Source organism: Tamandua tetradactyla, chromosome 2 (genome assembly GCF_023851605.1).
Source record: "Tamandua tetradactyla isolate mTamTet1 chromosome 2, mTamTet1.pri, whole genome shotgun sequence".
NCBI lineage: Eukaryota > Metazoa > Chordata > Mammalia > Pilosa > Myrmecophagidae > Tamandua > Tamandua tetradactyla.
Genome location: NC_135328.1, coordinates 10,724,560 through 10,742,970, shown reverse-complemented (window position 1 = coordinate 10,742,970; position 18,411 = coordinate 10,724,560). Strand labels below are relative to the sequence as shown.

General features: G+C 45.5%; 1 protein-coding gene across 2 annotated transcripts; it reads left to right on the top strand.

The window, feature by feature from the left end:
- Positions 1-432: 432 nt before the first annotated feature.
- Positions 433-15,449, top strand: S1PR3 (sphingosine-1-phosphate receptor 3). Of its 2 annotated transcripts, XM_077139557.1 has the most exons (3): positions 433-677; positions 4,401-4,526; positions 10,167-15,449. In XM_077139557.1, exon 3 carries the CDS (start codon positions 10,300-10,302, stop codon positions 11,443-11,445), a length of 1,146 nt encoding a protein of 381 aa, XP_076995672.1. In that variant the 5' UTR covers positions 433-677; positions 4,401-4,526; positions 10,167-10,299; the 3' UTR covers positions 11,446-15,449. The 2 variants fall into 2 exon arrangements, with proteins under 2 accessions (XP_076995672.1, XP_076995669.1); XM_077139554.1 differs by lacking the exon at positions 4,401-4,526.
- The last annotated feature ends 2,962 nt before the right edge of the window (positions 15,450-18,411 follow it).

Below are 18,411 nucleotides of genomic sequence, written 5' to 3'. Positions count from 1 at the left end.
AGGGTCGACCTGCATCTTCTCCCCCGGAACCAGTTCCCAACTCGCCCACCGCTGGGTCTTCGGGGACCCAAGGACTGCACCCGGGAGGCAGGCCTGGTGGGCGCAGGACGTGGAGGCCGGCCGCGGAGGAGGAAGAGGAGGAGGGAGGCCCCCACCGCGGCGCAGACCGGGGCGGGGACTCCCAAGGGAACTGTGACAGGGTTTGGGGACGGGGGTGGGTGGCGGAGCGGCAGCGTGGCGCGAAAGTCGCCCTGGCCCGGCGCGGCGCAGCCTGCAGACCCGGGCGCACCGGAGCGGGGAAGACAGCAGAGGCAGATGGCCGCGGGGGCGGGGGGCAGGAGGGGCGCGGGGGGCGGGTCCCCGGGGCGGGAGGCGGGGCTGCAGCCGCTAGTGGCCCCGCCCCGACGGGCCGCTGGAAAAGTTTGCGCTTGGGCTCGCTCCGGCAGTGGCTGTTCCCGCGACACGCGACGGGGACGCGGCGCCGAGCGCGGTGGCTGGAGCTGTGCGGCTGGCGAGTTTGAGCGAGAACCCCAGGGACACGCACGACCTTCCGATCCCCAGGACTGCCCGGTCTTCCGCAGCCCAGCTCGCACCTGAACGGAGGAAGGGGCGTCCCGGGCACCTTCGTGGGCCACCCACCAGGATGGCGATGGCCAAAGCGCCCTTCTCAGATGGAGGTGAGCCGGCCGGGGGGAAGGGGGCTGGACAAAGTGGGGCGAGATGGGAGCCAACCGGGCCCGCTTTAATGACAAAACCCTCCGTTCCGGGGCGGGACAGGGACCTGGGCGGCTGGAGCGCGCCGCGCCTGCCAGAGCGCACCACTTCAGCATCGGCCCCTTCCCCCATCCCACCCCATTCCCGGGCCACGACAAGGGAATGATCCCTTTTACTTACAACTACAGCATTTAAAGCCAGAGAGATTTGGGGGCCCTGAATGAAAGAGAGGTGGCTCTTCCACGGGGAAGTTCCATCCGACGTTTTCCTTGAACAATTAAAAGTTAGGAGCCGACCTGGGAAGAGGGCCTGGAGACGCTGTGGGGGCGGGGGTCGCGGTTGTGGTCGTTCGCCTGGGAAAATCATTCCTTTTTGATTATAATTGCCACAAAATTCCACTTTCCCATCTATTTTTCAAACAACGCAATTAGGACTGCCAGAATCTGAGTCTGGAAGATAAAGTCTCGGAATCCAGTAATGAACTTCCCACGTAAAAGCACTGGGTTGCGCGTTCACAACTGAGACAAAGCTGAGAGAGCGGGCAGGATTAGTCCTTCTCTGGTGCGATGCGGTCACTGTGCTGCAGCCCAGCCTCTACATGGTTTCTATCTCGTTTGCCTGCCTACTAGCATTGGATATTCCCAATGGCATATTTATTTGTGCTGTTTTGCATTTAAATATGAGAGGGACTTGGCATTGGATTGTTTAAAAGAATGCAATTTGGTTTGAACATTAAGAAAAAGAAAAGGTAAGAGCATGAGCACAAGTTCTTCTGAATGTTTATTTTAAAACAGAAGGTCCACTCTATGCATGGCACCCGCCGCTAAGTGTAACTCAGCCCCTGCAGTTACCAGTCTTTCCAAAGCCTGGACATTAGACAGCGCAATGGGTATATTTAATCACATGTTCATAATTCATCTTTTCAATATTCTTTTCTTCATAGGTGGAAATTTTGCAAGTGTGGTTAAGAAAAATGTAATTCCTAGAAAGCATGAGGGCAGGGTTATGTATGTATGAAGTTCAGCTGTCTGCTGCTGGTGATGGCGGTGCTGGTGTGTCTGTGTGTGTCTCAATGTGCTGTACTCAGGGATCAGAGGAAATGTGCAGAGCTGTTATAGTTACTTCTATAATTGATGCAGAGCTCAATGCTAAGGATGAATAATCTGGGTGTCGTGGAAGAACCATTAGATTTTCTTAGTTAACAGATGTTCACGCTGGGCCAACTGGTCACTCCCATTCCCTAACACAGGAGATCTAAAAGGCAAAGTAAGCTAAAGAGCCCCCTGCCCAAGATACAGAAGAAATAATTTCTCAACCCATTTTCATCTATGAAAAAATGCCATTTCCTTCTTTATACCCTTGAATTTCTTTAAGGGTGTGACCATGCTAATTTTCTACCATAAAAGGCTGCATGATTTCCATTTCCTACAGAAGTTATTTTAGGTTTGGGACTAATGACCTCATTTTTCAAGACTCAGGGTAGTGATTTTCCTCATTCTAGAAATTATGATGCTAATTTGATTCTATGGTATCTCTTCCATCTTCCTAAAAATGCCTTGATTTCTATAGGATCTGTATATTTATTTTATTACAGAAAAATTGAGAATGTGAGCATTGCATCCTCTTGAAAATCTTGGAGTTTCCCTATTGTAGAGCCCTCTTTTTCTTATGCCAGGACTTTAGATTGTGACCAGACCCTGATAAAGTTGGAGAGCCTCTCTTAGGCAATCCATTTATGTTAGCCAAATCCATGGGACTGTATTGGAGTTAGGGGGGCCCTTCTATGCTTTCACTTTTGGCTTCATAAATTCTTTCTTATTAATTTTGGAGACTTTCCTTTGCCATACATATCCTGTCGAATTAGGGGATCTTCCAGTGGTGTTTGGAGATAATATGATGTTGAGAGAGAAAAAAAAAAGGATATACTGAGTGGAGTCATATCATTCAGTTAATAACACATTTCAGTTATGGCTGTTGTTATATTCCGGGTCATAAAGTTGGCATGTTTATTTGATTTCTCTTTTTGAAGAATTGAAGCTGTGTCTACAAGAGACAAGGCAGTGGTCTCTTAAATCGGTGAAAAAAAAAAATAGTTCAATGGAGAAAGTGGTACCCAGTGAGTGGATTTTTTCACTTTTCAACAAGTGAACCTGGTACCAGGTCAGCATGTTTAGAGGCCAGAGTGAAATTCCTGAGCCAGGAGATAACTTTCAGCCTGAAGATGAGGCTCCATTTATCCTGGCTTCAAAATTTTCCAAATATTTCGGCCCGGACATTAGACCGTCAAAGCCCCCAGATTAGCATTCCAACTTTGTGCTAGCAGAATAGCTAGAAGTGATTCCGTGCTAAAAGAATGCTGGCAAAGTTCTTGCAATCCTGTAGGTAAACAGCAAGTTGAAAGGTTGTAGCCTTCCTGAAAGCTTATCTCCACGGTGCAGTGCTAGGATCCAAATGATACGGACGCCCAGCCAGGACAGTCTCCTTCAAGCCCTGTGACTCAGGACAAAACACTCTCCATCCTACCGCAAGCCTCATTTCCTCCCATCTACACTGAAAAGACAGATACCGCCATGGGGACTTCAAATGATGTATATAACATATGTAAGATGCAACTCTTGGCACAGGTGTGGTGCCATTGAATAAGACAATTACTTTCCAGAGAGGATGGAAGGGACCACCCAATTAGACCCTGCTTAGGCAGGACACCTCTTGTTTGCATGTTCTTTAGATGCCTTGCGTAGCTCACTTGCATGTGTTTCTCTTTGGCCTGTTGAAGTCTGGATAAAAATTCAGTTCTGTGCGCTTGATAAGAACAAGCAGAGTAGAAGCAGTTGAAAAAGGCTGGCTGAGAAACAAAGGATGTGACGGAAGTTTTCTAGTACCAAGAGCAATTGCCTTCCACTGGACAAGCCTGACACCCAGGAGAACATTCCCTAAGGCAGACTCTTGGGGGCACGTACCCAAGTGTTTCTGTGACACAGAACTTGAATATCTGGGATTTCTGGGGACTGTTCCCAGATTCACATTAACATTGGAGTCATGTTTGCCAAAGATAATGACTTGTAGAAAAGCCATTTGGAAACAGGAAGTCTGACCTGGGGGTCCATTTTACTTCCATGCTCTGTTGAAGAAAAGGGGGGAATCATGTCAACTCTTTACCTGATTTATGTAAAATGGGTGTTATTTCACTGGGTGCATTTCAGAAATGCACCAAGATCAAAGTCTCCAACGTGCGAGATTCCTCAGTGTGCAATATAAGCATCTTACAATGAACTAGCTCCTAAAATACCTAAAAAATTGGGAGCAGGAGAAAGCATGCCTAAGTAAATGATTTTGCTGAAGTCATAGAATTTCCAACTCATTATTTACTTTCTAAGGAAAAAAAAAAGCTTTTTGCTTTCCAAGAACTTTACAAGCATTGGCAAATGCTTGGTTTTTAATTTATTTTGGATGAGGAGCTATTTTATTTCACTGGGAGAGCATGTCTTTTAAAAAGATGGCAGCCTATATAAAAAAAAAATAATATATATATATATATATATATATAGCATCCGACATTTGACCAGGAGACTTTTCTCTCGTCTTATTGTGCTTTTCTTTTATGCCACTAAAGAGAGAGAGAGAGAGAAAGAGACCAGGTTTGGAGGAAATTCCTTTAATTTTTTTTCCTTTCCTTCTTTTTATAGTTTGTTTATTTTTCAAGTTGACATGCGTAGAGAAAGTGAATTGCTAGAGTAAAAAGCACATCTGGAATCCATCTGCCCTCCCCTACCCCTTCCAGGCTCACTGCTCTCGGTGGAATGAAGGGAAAGGTAAGCTTCATGGACTTCGGCCTGGGTTTAACTTGGGATCATACCCAGTGCACTTATCTTCAGAAGGCCTCTTACTCCTTCCCATCAAAAAGTGGAAGGGTTGGTGTTAGAATGTTCTGGGGTTGGATTCCGCAGTGCCAACTTAATGAGGATGCTGTGAAAGCTCTTGCATTCCCCAGTCTTTATTGAATAGAAACAAGGAAAGTTCAAATATGGGCATTAAATATGAAATAACTGAGGATGCAAACAATAAAACATTTAAGGCCATAGCAGGGCAGGGTGAAAGGATAGGTCTTCCCTGGTTGTCAGGGCAATGCTTCTTGTTAAGCACTTGGAAGTGAGTGCTTTGTGCTAATGACCTTACAAGTGAGAATCTATTCAAGTTGGCAGCTCACTATTGGAATCTTTTTCTGTTCAAAGATGGCTGTTAATGAGAAAGGCCATCCTGGAGATTTTCATTATTCTTGGCTCTTCTATAAGATACCCCAGCTTTCTGAATACATGTAGAATTAGTCAACACATAGCCACATTTCTCAGCATTGGGCTTTTATTTTTAAGTGTTCACATGGAAATAGAGCAGCAACAAACTTTAACAACATTAAAGCAAACGAATAATCACTGGCAGTTACAGATATTTGTATTCTTAAATAAAGCAAATTGTAAGTGTTATAATATGTAAATCTTGTCCTCTATGGGCTGCCCCCTACTCCTCACATACTGAGACTTTTGCAGGATGCAGGGAGGTGGAAACTTAGAACTTTTACAGACACCCCTCCCAGTACCCATTCTCAGGGAAGGTGATGCAGCAAGTTCTCATCACCCCTGAAGCCCGCCCACACTATAAACCAACACTCCACTCACAAATCAGGGTCGGCCCCATAGAAATGCGTGCAGGCACATGTTCACCAAAACTGTCCTCAACCTGTCCTAGCAGTACTACGTCTAACCCCTGCACACAAACAGAAGCATGGCAGACGTTGGTGTAGCCATACGACAAGAGCACTGAGGATGATTTCTTGACATCTGCATGTAACTTGACTCTCAACCCTCATCAGCACCCTCTTGAGAGAAAGTTGCCAGATATGATCACATGCCATTTATACGAAGGTCAGACACAGGCCAAGCTCTTCTAGGGTTTTGGGTGCCCAGACAGTTGGTTACTATTTGGGGCAGGCAGTGACTAGAAGGGGGCATCAGAGAGTCTGCTGGAGCTGGTCTTGTCCTGGAGCTGGTCTTGTCCAGCAGCTTTTCTGGGTGCTGGTCTCACGAAGGTGTCCAGGATTTTGGAACATTACCATGCCCTGCTGTTAGTTATCTTACATCTTTGTGGTACCCAGCACTTCTACAGTGAAGTGGCTGCTCCAGAGAAGGCTGCTCCCTAGGGACTGGCCCCCCACTGTACCCCCACACCTGTCTTGAGCAGGGCTTACGGATGGAATGGGAAGTAAGAGGAACTCTGGGACTGTCTTCTGCCAAACTCGAGGTGTGTGGCTGCTACCCCTCAAGAGTGGAGGGGAAACGTGGTCTCCTGGCCCATGAGATGCTTTTGACCATGCCCAGTAATGCTTAGACACAAGCATAGTTCAAAGAGAGCCCAAATCTACCTTTCAGTGGTGCAAGATGAAGAGTCTCTAACAAAAAGTGTTCTGAGAAATAGACTCCTTGAGTGATGGATACTTAATTAAGGAAAATGCTAAATCAAAGCATTAATGGAAAAATTATGTTTGCTCTCAAAACTCCTGGCTTTGATGCATCTCTGGCATATTTTATGCCATCTTTATTGTGGTTGCTTTATTGCTGACTTTATTTCAGTTATTTGCTTGTTTTCTGCTCTGCTCAGTTTTATAAAACCTCTACATATGCAGGAATTTAAAAAAAGGGACAGGGAGGCTGTAGAATGGAACCATTGGCCTGTTCTACGGGCTCTTCACTTCTGAGAGCAAATCCAAATCCAGCCATTTTAAAGGGACTTGTTTCCGCTCTAGCCATGCTGTTGGCGAAATATAAAATCCGGAGACTATTAAGAAGGTATCACGAAGTAGATCAAATGGAGGCACCGCGGGGATGGGGAGGAGAAGTAGAGCAGGTGGTCTTCCGACATTCTGTTAATTCCAGGTCTCCCGGTTTTCAGCTGATGCTCAAAGTGTCCTTCCCCAGCTCAGGCTGGAATCCAGGAACACTTCCGCCTCCTTTGTCGTTTTAGGCGGCGCTCCTCTATTTTCATAATTTGGACTATCCCAGTGCTACCTCAGTCGCTAACGTAATACACCCTGGTTAACCACAGACTTTGCCATCATCGGTTCCTGAGACAGAAATCCCCTAGTGATGTGGCAGACAGCCAAGGGACATTTTTAGATAAACTAAGCACAGTGACGTCTTGGAACGAGAGGGGCAGCCACGGGACAGGACCCCAGGCTGCCTCGCCCGGTGCAGTAGCTCCAAGGTCTCTCTCGCTCCAGCCGGGAGCTTCGGCCATTTCCTCCGTTCCTGGAGTACAATGACTCCCGCCCCCGCCCATCCTGCCACTGAAGAAATAAGAAGCCCTCACGGAACTGGCACCCGGCACTATTTGCTTAAAACTTTTCAGGTGGAACCACACGTGTTTCTTTTTGTCCGTGCCACTTCTCCCGAAGAAGCAAACACTCGGTGCAGTTCACACAGCTGTCCAACTTGCAGAAAAGCAAAACGCTGCTCAGCCGGCTGGTGTCGAGGGCGGTGCTGGTGTCGAGGGTGGTGCTGGTGTTAGAAGGGCTGGTAAAAATAACTGGGGTGGGGGCCTGAAGGGCGGCATGCTCAGTCAGGTGGGTGGGGGCGGGACATGGGCAGAAGCCACCGTGGGATGGAATCCCAGCCAAGCGCAGACCATGGAGATAGATCTCCAGTCACTGCTGACAGATGAAGAAAGAAAGAAATAGCTGGGCAGATGCTAAATGGCACAGGCATTTACTGAGCACCTATCAGTGTACAAGGTGCTGTGAAAGATGGGGTCTCTGCCCCCGAGAGGTGCCAGCCTGATGGGGGAGGCGGGACTCTGGATGATTGGGGACAAGGATCTGAGCTGTAGGATCAGTTCTGTTGTCACTGTGGGAGATGAGACCAGTTCCTCAATCCCCTCCTCCTAATAATAATGATTATTATTATTAATAGCAATGATTATAATGCAAACTCAATGTTGCTGCAAGGATTAAATAAAATACTCCAGGGGAATTGTCTGCCATGATAATTGGCATGTATAAATGCTCAGAAAATATCAGCTGCTGTTATTATTTCTATTCTTAGAAAGACAGCTTGCAATTTTGCAGTTTGTTTTTAAATAAATTCTATACAGCAGCAGAGAAAAGTCACGGATGGCTGTGCTGATTCCAGAAAAGTTACCAAGTAAGGTAGAATTTGACTTGCAGTTTCAAGGGTGGACAAGATACAGATAAAAATTAGGAGGGGCAAGAGTTGACAGGAGAGGGTGAGAAAGGAGCCACCTGAGTCTGTCTATCAGACAAAACCCAATCGTCCTCTTTTTGGAGCCTCAGGCTATTGGGACAAGTGTCTTCCCTGTCGGGTGTTGGGCCCCCGGGGATGAGGAGGTGCCTCTTGGCTTGGAAGTATAGTGGTCAGGGGAGGCAGGCCCCAGGGTCCTACACTGCCTGAAATGGGTTCATCCAGGAAAGGGGGAGATAGCCGCATTCCTTTATCATTAGCCCAGCCTCAAAACTCATTTGTTTTTCTTTCTGAGACTTGGGAGAGGGTGTGGCCAAAGGATAAAGCTTTCTCCCAGCACTTGGCATTGAACTTGACCTGGGCTTTCCAAGTCCTCCGTAGCCGCAGGCAGCACTCACCTAGGGGCCAGGGAGGGTCTGGAGGGCAGAGGGATGATTTCGGCTCAGAAGCTGGAGCCCACGTGGTGGTTTCTGTGCAACTGACTCATCGAAGTTCCATGACACTGGAAGAAATTTCTGCAAAGAAACAGTGGGGCCATTTCTTCCAGGGGTCAGAAAATCCAAGATGTCCAAACTGATCAAAGAGGAGAGGAGAGCTATGATAGCACCTACAGGGCCCCAGGACCAGCCACCCTGGAGTGACAGGAGAGCATTTACCCAGGAGGTTCACATCGGTGGGAAACCTATTTGCAACTTGCTCTGCATCTCACACCTACAATCTAGCCGCCACACAGAACTCCCAGTCCTTCACGGGACAGAGGTCCCCTGTGGGCCTTTCTCCATGCCTGGGAATGAGCTTGAAGGGTGGATGAGGCCTTCGAATTCTATCACGCCCCAAAATGTTGAGCCCCATTGCATTAAAGAGTAGTCCATTTGTCTCTGAGTCAAATTTAGGGTTGAGGAAAGTAAAAAATCTTCACCTAATACACAGACTAGGCTGTTGGAAATCAACCTCATTTGATCTTAATTGGGTATTTAAATATTCAAATCAAGTTAATTTAAACTAAACAAGTCCACTGAAAACAACTCCTGGCATGATAATTGCCTCTACTTCAAAATCAACACTGCAGGAAGTAGATACATATTAGCCCTGGGTGGGTGGGATTTAGAGGAGGCATTAAGTATTCAGGGTCGGGGGTGTGAAGGGTTAAAATTCTGGGACCATCCGGGCTGGATTTTTGTATCACTGCCTTCACCATCTCACTGCTGCTTCCAAATTTATTTTGGAATCAAATAATAAATTTGGAATCAAATTTATTGATTCTTTCAACTGAGATGCGTTGGTTTCGGATTGGGGTATTAGACGGTTATATTTACTTATTCAGGCACCTGAATTTTCTTCATTCTTAAATGTATTTTGGACGAATTTCAAACTTACAGGACAGTTGCAAAACTAATATAAAACCCGCACAGAGAACTCCAACATAACCCCCACCCATATCCCCAGCTCCACCAACTTTTAACATTCTGCCGCGTTTGTCAGGCCCCTGAATTTTTTTAAGGCACACTTGAAGCCCATTTGATTGTCACTGCTTCCCCTTTCTTCCTTTAGCCTCAGCAGGAATTGATTCCATGTTGAGACGTTTCTATTCCTTTCCTCACCCGGTTTCAGATGCTGCTGCCGAGTAGGGCAGTGGGTGTTTCTTTGATCCTGAGCTGTGTGGTCAGGGCCCCAGGCAGACCTTCAGTCCATCACAACCTGTTTTCTGACTCTGGAGCCAGTTCCGGGGCAGGCTGTCTGGAAAGCGTAGGTGCTTCCTACAGTGTCGCCCCAGAACTCATCAGGGAGGATCAGGGAGGTCTCCGAAGTGAAGTGAGCATCATTCCCGATTCCATTCTATTTTTTTTTTTCCTTTTGTACTGAGAAAATCCTCGGTTTCTCTCTTAGTAACTAGGTATAATGGCATTCCAGCTCCTGTAGGGGTAGCTGGAGGGTTCATTGGTGATTCAATTTCGTTACGTGATTCAATGATCTTGCCGCTCATATATTGGATTTCCCAACCCGGCCACAGCAGACATCAAATTATTGTTCATGGCTTCCCCCAATGTTCTACAGATCTGAAATGTATTTAAAAACCACTCTGCAGTCTATACGCGACCAAATGCTTCAGTATGTTTATGTCTTTCTCCAGCTTCCTTGTTAATAGTCTCTCGGTGCTGTTCAGTCTATCCATGGGCGTCCACTGCCTTTTTATCTTTTTTGCAGGAGCCTGTCTTCCACGTTCCTACAGGAGTTTGATGTACGAATCAAACTCATTCCTCGTCTTTCCTCAGAAAGAGTGCCTCGGAGGATGTGTCTAGAGCTCCCTCTGGTGGCTCTTGGCACTAGCCGTCTGTGAATGCCGGGGATGGCGACTGTCCTCAGCCCCCAAGATAAGCCCTCCCAGGGGAATGAGACCCTGCACGAGCATTACAACTACGTGGGCAAACTGGCGGGCAGGCTGAAGGACACCTCTGAGGGCAGCCCACTCACCACAGTGTTGTTCTTGATCATCTGCAGTTTCATCGTCTTGGAGAACCTGATGGTTTTGATCGCCATCTGGAAAAACAATAAATTTCACAACCGCATGTACTTTTTCATCGGCAACCTGGCTCTCTGCGACCTGCTGGCCGGCATAGCTTACAAGGTCAACATCTTGATGTCCGGCAAGAAGACGTTAAGCCTGTCCCCAACGGTCTGGTTTATACGGGAAGGCAGTATGTTTGTGGCTCTTGGGGCATCCACTTGCAGCTTACTGGCCATTGCTATTGAGAGACACCTGACGATGATCAAAATGAGGCCTTACGACGCCAACAAGAAGCACCGAGTCTTCCTTCTCATCGGGATGTGCTGGCTCATTGCGATTTCCCTAGGCGCCTTACCCATCCTGGGCTGGAACTGCCTCTACAATCTCCCTGATTGCTCCACCATCTTGCCTCTTTATTCCAAGAAGTACATCGCATTTTGCATCAGCATCTTCATAGCTATTTTGGTGACCATCGTCATCCTCTACGCGCGCATCTATTTCCTGGTGAAGTCCAGCAGCCGCAACGTGGCCAATCATAACAACTCGGAGCGGTCCATGGCCCTGCTGCGGACAGTGGTAATCGTCGTGAGTGTGTTCATTGCCTGCTGGTCCCCGCTCTTCATTCTCTTCCTCATTGACGTGGCGTGCAAGGTCAAGGAGTGTACCGTCCTGTTTGAAGCCCAGTGGTTCATCGTACTGGCGGTACTCAACTCCGCCATGAACCCCATCATCTACACACTGGCCAGCAAGGAGATGCGCCGCGCCTTCTTCCGCCTGGTCTGCACCTGCCTGGTCAGGGGCAAGGGTGCCCGTGCCTCGCCTGCCCAGCCGGCTCTCGACCCCAGCAGAAGCAAATCGAGCAGCAGCAACCACAGCAGCCATTCCCCAAAGATCAAGGAAGACCTCCCCCAAATGCTCACCTCGTCCTGCGCAATCGACAAAAACAAAACCCTGCAGAACGGGATCCTCTGCAAGTGAGGACACTGGCTAGGAGGAGCAAAGTGAGCATCCTGACATCCCCAGGCAATGAAACGACGGGGGGATGTGGCAGCCAGCTTTCGCTTCACGTTCTTCTCTCTCACATGCGTCACTTCCACGTGGGGACTTCGAGAGTGGTCACTGGGTTGGATGGCCTTCCCAGTGTGGGCATCTCTTAAGGAGCAGAGCCCAAGGAATTGCCAGCCCATCTCAGTGTAGTCAGCGTGCCTTGTCTGCATCAAGCTCTGGAGTTTCCTGACTATAATAAGCTGCTGACGTCATCCACCACCTTAGGCTGACTCTCACCTGCCTTTCTTTCCTTCTGTGGTTCACGAAGAGGGAAGGTCCTGTGTCATCAACGCACAATGTATTTCTCAGTGTGCCTCCGGATGATGTTTTGATAACTCTACACTACATTTATTGTGCATAAAATGGATGCTTGTTTATTTGTACATTTTTATGGTACATAGTATTTGTGTTTTGGGTGTTTGTCGTATGGTACGTACATAATGTAGCCACATATCATGCAATTATACAATAGTTTATACAAATATGTTCTGACCAGACAAAGAGGCATAAGAATATAGCTGTGAATTAAGGGGTGTCTTCGTCCCAGGCTCCTCGGGTGACATGAAGACAAGAGTGAAGCAAATTCTTAAGGTCCAGGTTCACCAAAAGGGTTTGTCCACTGCTGGCCCCAGATGGGTGGGTCTGGCCCACAACCATCCTGCGAAGGGACTTCACTTGTAAGGTCCAAATCAGAAGGATCCTGGAGAAGACAGATTAGTTCTATGGGCTCAGGTCCTCCTAAGTTGAGCCTGCGCTTCTTTTCAGTCACAGATTCCAGATGTAGTTTTAAGCAGATCCAGCGGCCGATATGTGTGATTATTTGGGGGATTCTCCAGATCACAGAGACGTGAGCCAATGTGAAGCCTGTGCCACCACAACCACCAAGAGCCCACAAGGCTGAAGCTGGGGTGCAGACCGCTGATCTGTTTCACCTTTCCCAGTTGCCAGAAACTGTGGTCTATTTAATGTAATGAAAATTCTCTGTTTAATTAGGAGTGATTTCTGACAGCACTTGATCCAACATGGAGATTGGTGCTCAGCTAGAAAAGCACCAGGTCAGTAACTGCCCCTGTGGTCACAGCTGCATAGCTGGGGGCTATAAGCAATTCAGCAGCTTCCCCGGAAGGTGACATGGTGATTATTAGAAAGAGGAGTTTGTCAAGTTAGAAATATTACCTGCAGTTTATGCAGTCTTCAAAGAGGTGTATTTTAACAATATGTACATGATACTGTAATTTTACTTTTCAACATAGGTTGATCCTGTACTGCTCTGTTGATCTAATATAGGGATTACTTAGAAGGCATTTTGTATATACCACCCCCAGGGATTCTACATGCAATACAGAACAGATAAAAAGAAAATCACATGCATTTGTAGGGCTCTCGCAAGTGCATAGGTGATGTTTTGAGCTCTTTGTAAACTAGAACAAAAACAAACCACCTTCAAAAGAATTCTTACTCAAGCAAAGCTCTCATCAGAGCCCCCTAGAGTTTTGGTGTCAGGGAGAATTTTGCCTGAGTAAAGACTAAATAAAATAAAAGTCTTAATACAATGATAACTTTTTCATAGAGAAACTGACTCCTGTTACCTATGGAAGTTGCTCTTCTTGAGAAATATTTCCTTGGATGTTTGCTAATATCAATGTACTGACCAAGGACTCTCCTAATTCTTGTTACAGATGAGATAAAGCCTGTTTTAAAAGAGATTATCAATGGTGGAACACTTTTTGTTGCTTTCTCTCTGTCACTGGGAAGTAGTTTGCTCTCTTGCCAAATTGCAAAATAGAAAACAAAGTAGTAAGTTCCTGGCATAAGAAAACAAAAACAACAAATGCATCTGTGAGCCAAAGTGTTTGGTATCATGTCTTCAGTTAAGTAAAGAAATGTCTTCAGAATTTGATTTATATCATTTTGACATAAATGAGCTGCTTTGGGGGCCTGGATCTCTTGAGTTAATATTAATACCACTTAGCATCATAAGCTCATCTTCCCCAATATCTAAGTGTGCCGGTTTTCATCCATGGACTCTTCCAGGGAGCCCCTAGCCATTGTTCCCACTAGGAGTATTGTGCATGGGTGATGTAGGGCCTCTGAGATAACACAAGCCATCCGAATTAAAAATACATCTAAAAGATAGCTGTGTTCATTTGATGTATGTAGAAAAAAAATCAACTCTGCTACAAATATGTACCCTCCTAACAAGTTGAGTGTCTCTGAGTCATAACCATAAAGTTTGGCAAGAGGTGGTCATAGACACCACAGAGAACATATGCGTTAAATCCTACTCCCATTTCACTTAGCAACCTTTACTATTTCCAATCTATGTTTGTTAAAAAACAAAAACAAAAACAAAAAACAGAGCAGAATAGCCTTTGTAGAAACCTGTTCTTGGGAGTTCTTGCTGTGGGGTTGTTATCTCTGGGGCCACCACTGGTGTGCATTTTTGGCAGCCTTACTTGTCAGCTGGGACTGGTGCGTCTCAGTATTTCGGGAACTAACCCACTTTTAGAACCCAAATAACCTTTGTCCCTCTAAATTTCCCCACTATCATGGATGGTATTTCATTGACGCGTTGGTCTATTGGGGATGCTGTGTGCAGGTTTTGACAGAGCTTACTGCTGAAGAAGCTCATTGGGTTGCTCTTTGGATAGGGAGGAAAATTCAAGAGTCATGGCAATAAAAATGCAGCCAAAAGAGGTGGGGCATTTGGTTCTGTTCCATTTGCTGGGATTTTTTTTGTATACGTGGTAGACCAGGTAGAATGACCCCTCCACCCGGGCTTTCTTCTTTGCACATGGTAAGCGTTTGCCTCACCTTCCTGTGTTCTACATGAAGAAGAGGCCGGTGTTCAGTGTAACACTGCAACCCATGAAGAATTCTGCCAACACAACCTTCTTGCCCATCTGTCCCCTTGTGACTCTGCCCAAGAGCCGAGCGGGAGATGAATCACATAATTTAACATACATCCCCTCGAATGGAGGCTTCTGCCAAGGCGCCATATTCTGCAAGGCTTCATCATGATCTCTTTTTGAAGGAGCTTTCTTGGGGAATAACTGAGAAGACTGACTTTCTCTGCGAAAGTTTCCAACCCCTCTCCAAACTGGGCCTCTTCTGCAAGACCACGTAAGATTCAAATGAAAGGGACTTTTCACAATATTCTTTATTGCCAACAGACTTACAGCTACAGTCACTTACACGGTTAAACACTTTAGAAAACAATTGTTTCTTCCAACCCTTTGAGCCATGGTCATTACGCCTTTCATGGAAATGCAACAAGGTGTATACTTCATAGAAAACTTACGATTAAATTATCAATTCCATGCTTTTAAGTGGTATCTACAAGTGCAAAACCTCAACACCCAAATGTTTTTATTAGTAGCTAAGTCATATCCAAAGGGTTGCTACATAATCAGAAATGCACACACCATTATTCCGATAATAAAGGCACATTTCCAATAGCCAATTATAAGGAGAAGTACAGCATCACCTAAAGGCGTGTCTGCTCCTGGCATACAGGGGTGACACCTGGGAATGCTATGCAGATCCCTCCACTTGACCATCATGAAGGGACAGTAATTGGAAAACACATCATTCCCTGAAGGAGAGAAATGTATTCTTTAAAGGTGAGGAGAAAATTTAAGCCAATTCTCACCAGTTGTATTGTCAGATCTCTAAAATGGCCAAATAGCGTAAGTTAAATCATTTTTCTTCCAAAATTTCTAATTTGTTTTGTATTTCCACTCCTCAGAGATGTCCTAAAAGCCAATTCCCTTCCAGTATCAAAGTAGAAAGTGGTGAACTGGCGATAAGCCAAGACATAGAGACCATTACAATAATTCTTTTTGTTTTAAAAAAACTAACAGGAAAAACCTTAAAATATTTTCAAATATTCATTTATCAATATGCAGAAATTACCATCCAAATGCTTTTTAAAAAGTCATAAATATCTTATTATTACATGTAAAATTTACATGGCATCATCTTCTAATGCTTGACTTTAAACACCAAATGTTTAATTCTGAATACAAAGAAACGTTCATTTTCTTAATTGTACAATATTTATTCTGAAACAAGTTATATTCAAAATTCAAGTGAACAGAGAACATTCTACTTGCAGCCAACATATAGTTGTTACCAAAAAAAAAAATAATAATAACTCAAGGTTCAGAGATAGATTTGCCCATTCATTTGCTGCTTGATTTTGATGGTTAGAAATTGTGGATATGGTAAAAAAACAAAACAAAACAATAAAACTTCCTAGATGAGCATAATAAGTAACCTCAAAAGCTAAGGACCACAGCATTTATGCCCCAATTGCATATTTTTCCCTTACCTTCAGCATTTTAAAGTGAAACAACAAAATTGCAACTTAAGTTGTATGGGATTTCACATCAGCTGCTTGCTTTAATAAGTCTGGCTCTCGCAGCTTCTGTTGAAAGGAGCCCTGTGCGTTTGGAGTCTCAGGATTCTATTAGAGCATCTCCGGAAGGAGGAAGGGGGAAGGAAGTGATGTTGAGTGTGGCTCCCCTCTCCTCTAGCATCCACCTCCTCACATTGGCAATTCCTTCATTCACAGTGGTGTCTATGACCTGCATCTACCTCTTCTAACATGCAGCATCTGCCACCCACTTGGCAAAGCCTTTGCAGATTCCCAGGCCAACTTGGGAGTTCGTCCTCCAGAGTCCTTTGAACTTGGATGCACCACCATTGAAACGCTTCACACACTCCAGCATCCTCGTGTACATTTTTACTTCTTGCTAGAGTATAAACTCAGACAGGCAGATGCCATGTGGCCTCATTTCTCTATCCTGTGCACCACATACTGGCTACCCATTAGTTAGTTGTTCAGTGAACACTTGCTTAGTCAGTGAACTCATGCACAAATGAGGTTAAGAGGAAGCACAGTTCGCAAAGCCTGGATGCTGTGACCAAACACCTTTTATCCTACATCTGTCCTCTTGTCCTCTGCTTTCCTTTGTCTTTCCCCTCTGGCTTCTCTTCCCTCATGACCCTCTATAATATCCCACAGTGGCTCCTACATCTTGTTTCCCAGGTCCTGTAGAGTCTACAAATGCCAGGACCTGATCACTCTCCAAACTCTTGAGATGTGTTCCACTTTCTAGTTGTCCCTGTTAATTAAAAAACCAAATCCCAGTGAGAAGTCCCAAGATGCAGACACCCAGACAAACTACATATGTATGCACAAAAAGTGATGCATGTCCATTTTAATAAATGTATGCATATGTGTGCGTGTGTATATATATATATATATATACACACACACACATGTGCAATTGACATTCACAAGTCCTGGTATAAAGTTGTAATTTTTCTGGTGGCTATAAAATGCACCAGTTTTAAAACTGCATTTGTTGCTTGCAAACTTATAAATATGTATAAACCCCATTATAAATAAATTGTGGTTGGCAGGTGGCATTTGATCTGCCAGCAATGATTGCGTAGAGTTATAAATGCTTATTAATCTTCCACTTTTAAGTTCACAGCATGGCCCCTGGGATACATGACATGAAGTGTGATGAAAACATCATCATAAATTAGAGGGAGCACAACTGTCAGTAAGAGACAGGTGAGGGCAGGCAACTCACTTATGTCCATGGTTCTCCAAGTGTGGGTTCCCAACCAGCAGTGCAAGCAGCACCTCACAATTTATTTGAAATACAAATGCTCAGGCCCTACCCCTAGCTGTTTTGACTCAGTAGAGCTGAAGTGGGGCCCTAGAGATCTGTGGTTGAACAAACCCTCCAGGTGGTTCTGATGCATGCCTTCTGCTCTAAGTTCATTTATTATAAGCACCTATGTCTCTTTGCTTGAGGACTTCCCCAACTTGGGAAGTGTGTCCAGGTGTTGCACAGGGCAAGCCGGAATCTAGGGTGTTATAGTCCCTGGAAGTAGCCTTCAGCCAGTGCTGGACTTGGATAAAATGCCCAAGCTCTCTTGCCCTCTGTTGGTTTGGCCTTGAGTTGTGTTCAGCACTGTCTCCTGGAGTTCCCCAGCAGGATTAATTCCAGTTGCCCATGCCGTGGTAACCTGCTTGGTAATGCTCTCTTTCTCAGCTTCCTTCCTTTCTCTATTCTTGGGATCACCACCCAAATATACGACATGCTCTCAAATCTTCATCTCAGGCACTGCTTCTGAAGGAACCCAAACTAAGACGGAGGAACTAGAGACACTTCATCCATCTGAATGACTCAGGGTTTTATGTATTTTGATATGGTACGTAAATCAAGAGAGGAACTATTTACCATTTTCCATCAGGACAGAGCTTCACTGGTATCCTTGAAGAACCTTAGTAAGTCTTGCACTCTCTTCTACAGTCAATGTTGCTGTAGGACAACAGCCTCCCAGCCAGCACGACGCTTGGCTTCAGTTCCCTCATCTGAAAAATGGGGGCCCTCCAACTCCTCCATGGAGCTCCTTTCCTTGTTATCCTATATGCAGTAGTGACAGTTCTAGGTTTGCAATATGTTCCAGCAGTGTGTGTTGTCTCCAAATTTAGAAGCTCCATTACAGGACCAGTTCATCATTCCAAAACCCAATTCAAAACTAAGTCCTGCAATCATATATTTGCACTCTTTCCACAGTTCCCTTTTCCATTTCCAGGAGGGCCATCAACCAGCCTTTTATATACAGGAAGGTATATATATGTAGAATACAAACCAACTATTCAGCCAGTGAGAGAGAACTCATGGGTGCTTTACTGATTCACAGATTCTTCTCACTTTTACATATAATCACTCAACCCACCCAATACATCTCGCAATGGGGACTGTTGAACAGCCTGGAGCAAACCAAGGCTCAGAGACATCCTGCAACTTGCTTGAGATGGCTCCACATGTGCTGGTGCCAAGGCTGAGCCAGCCCTGTCTGAACTGTCTG

Bases quoted from the DNA above. Each gene is read 5' to 3' on its own strand.
- S1PR3 (XM_077139554.1), top strand. From the start codon at position 10,300: ATGCCGGGGATGGCGACTGTCCTCAGCCCCCAAGATAAGCCCTCCCAG.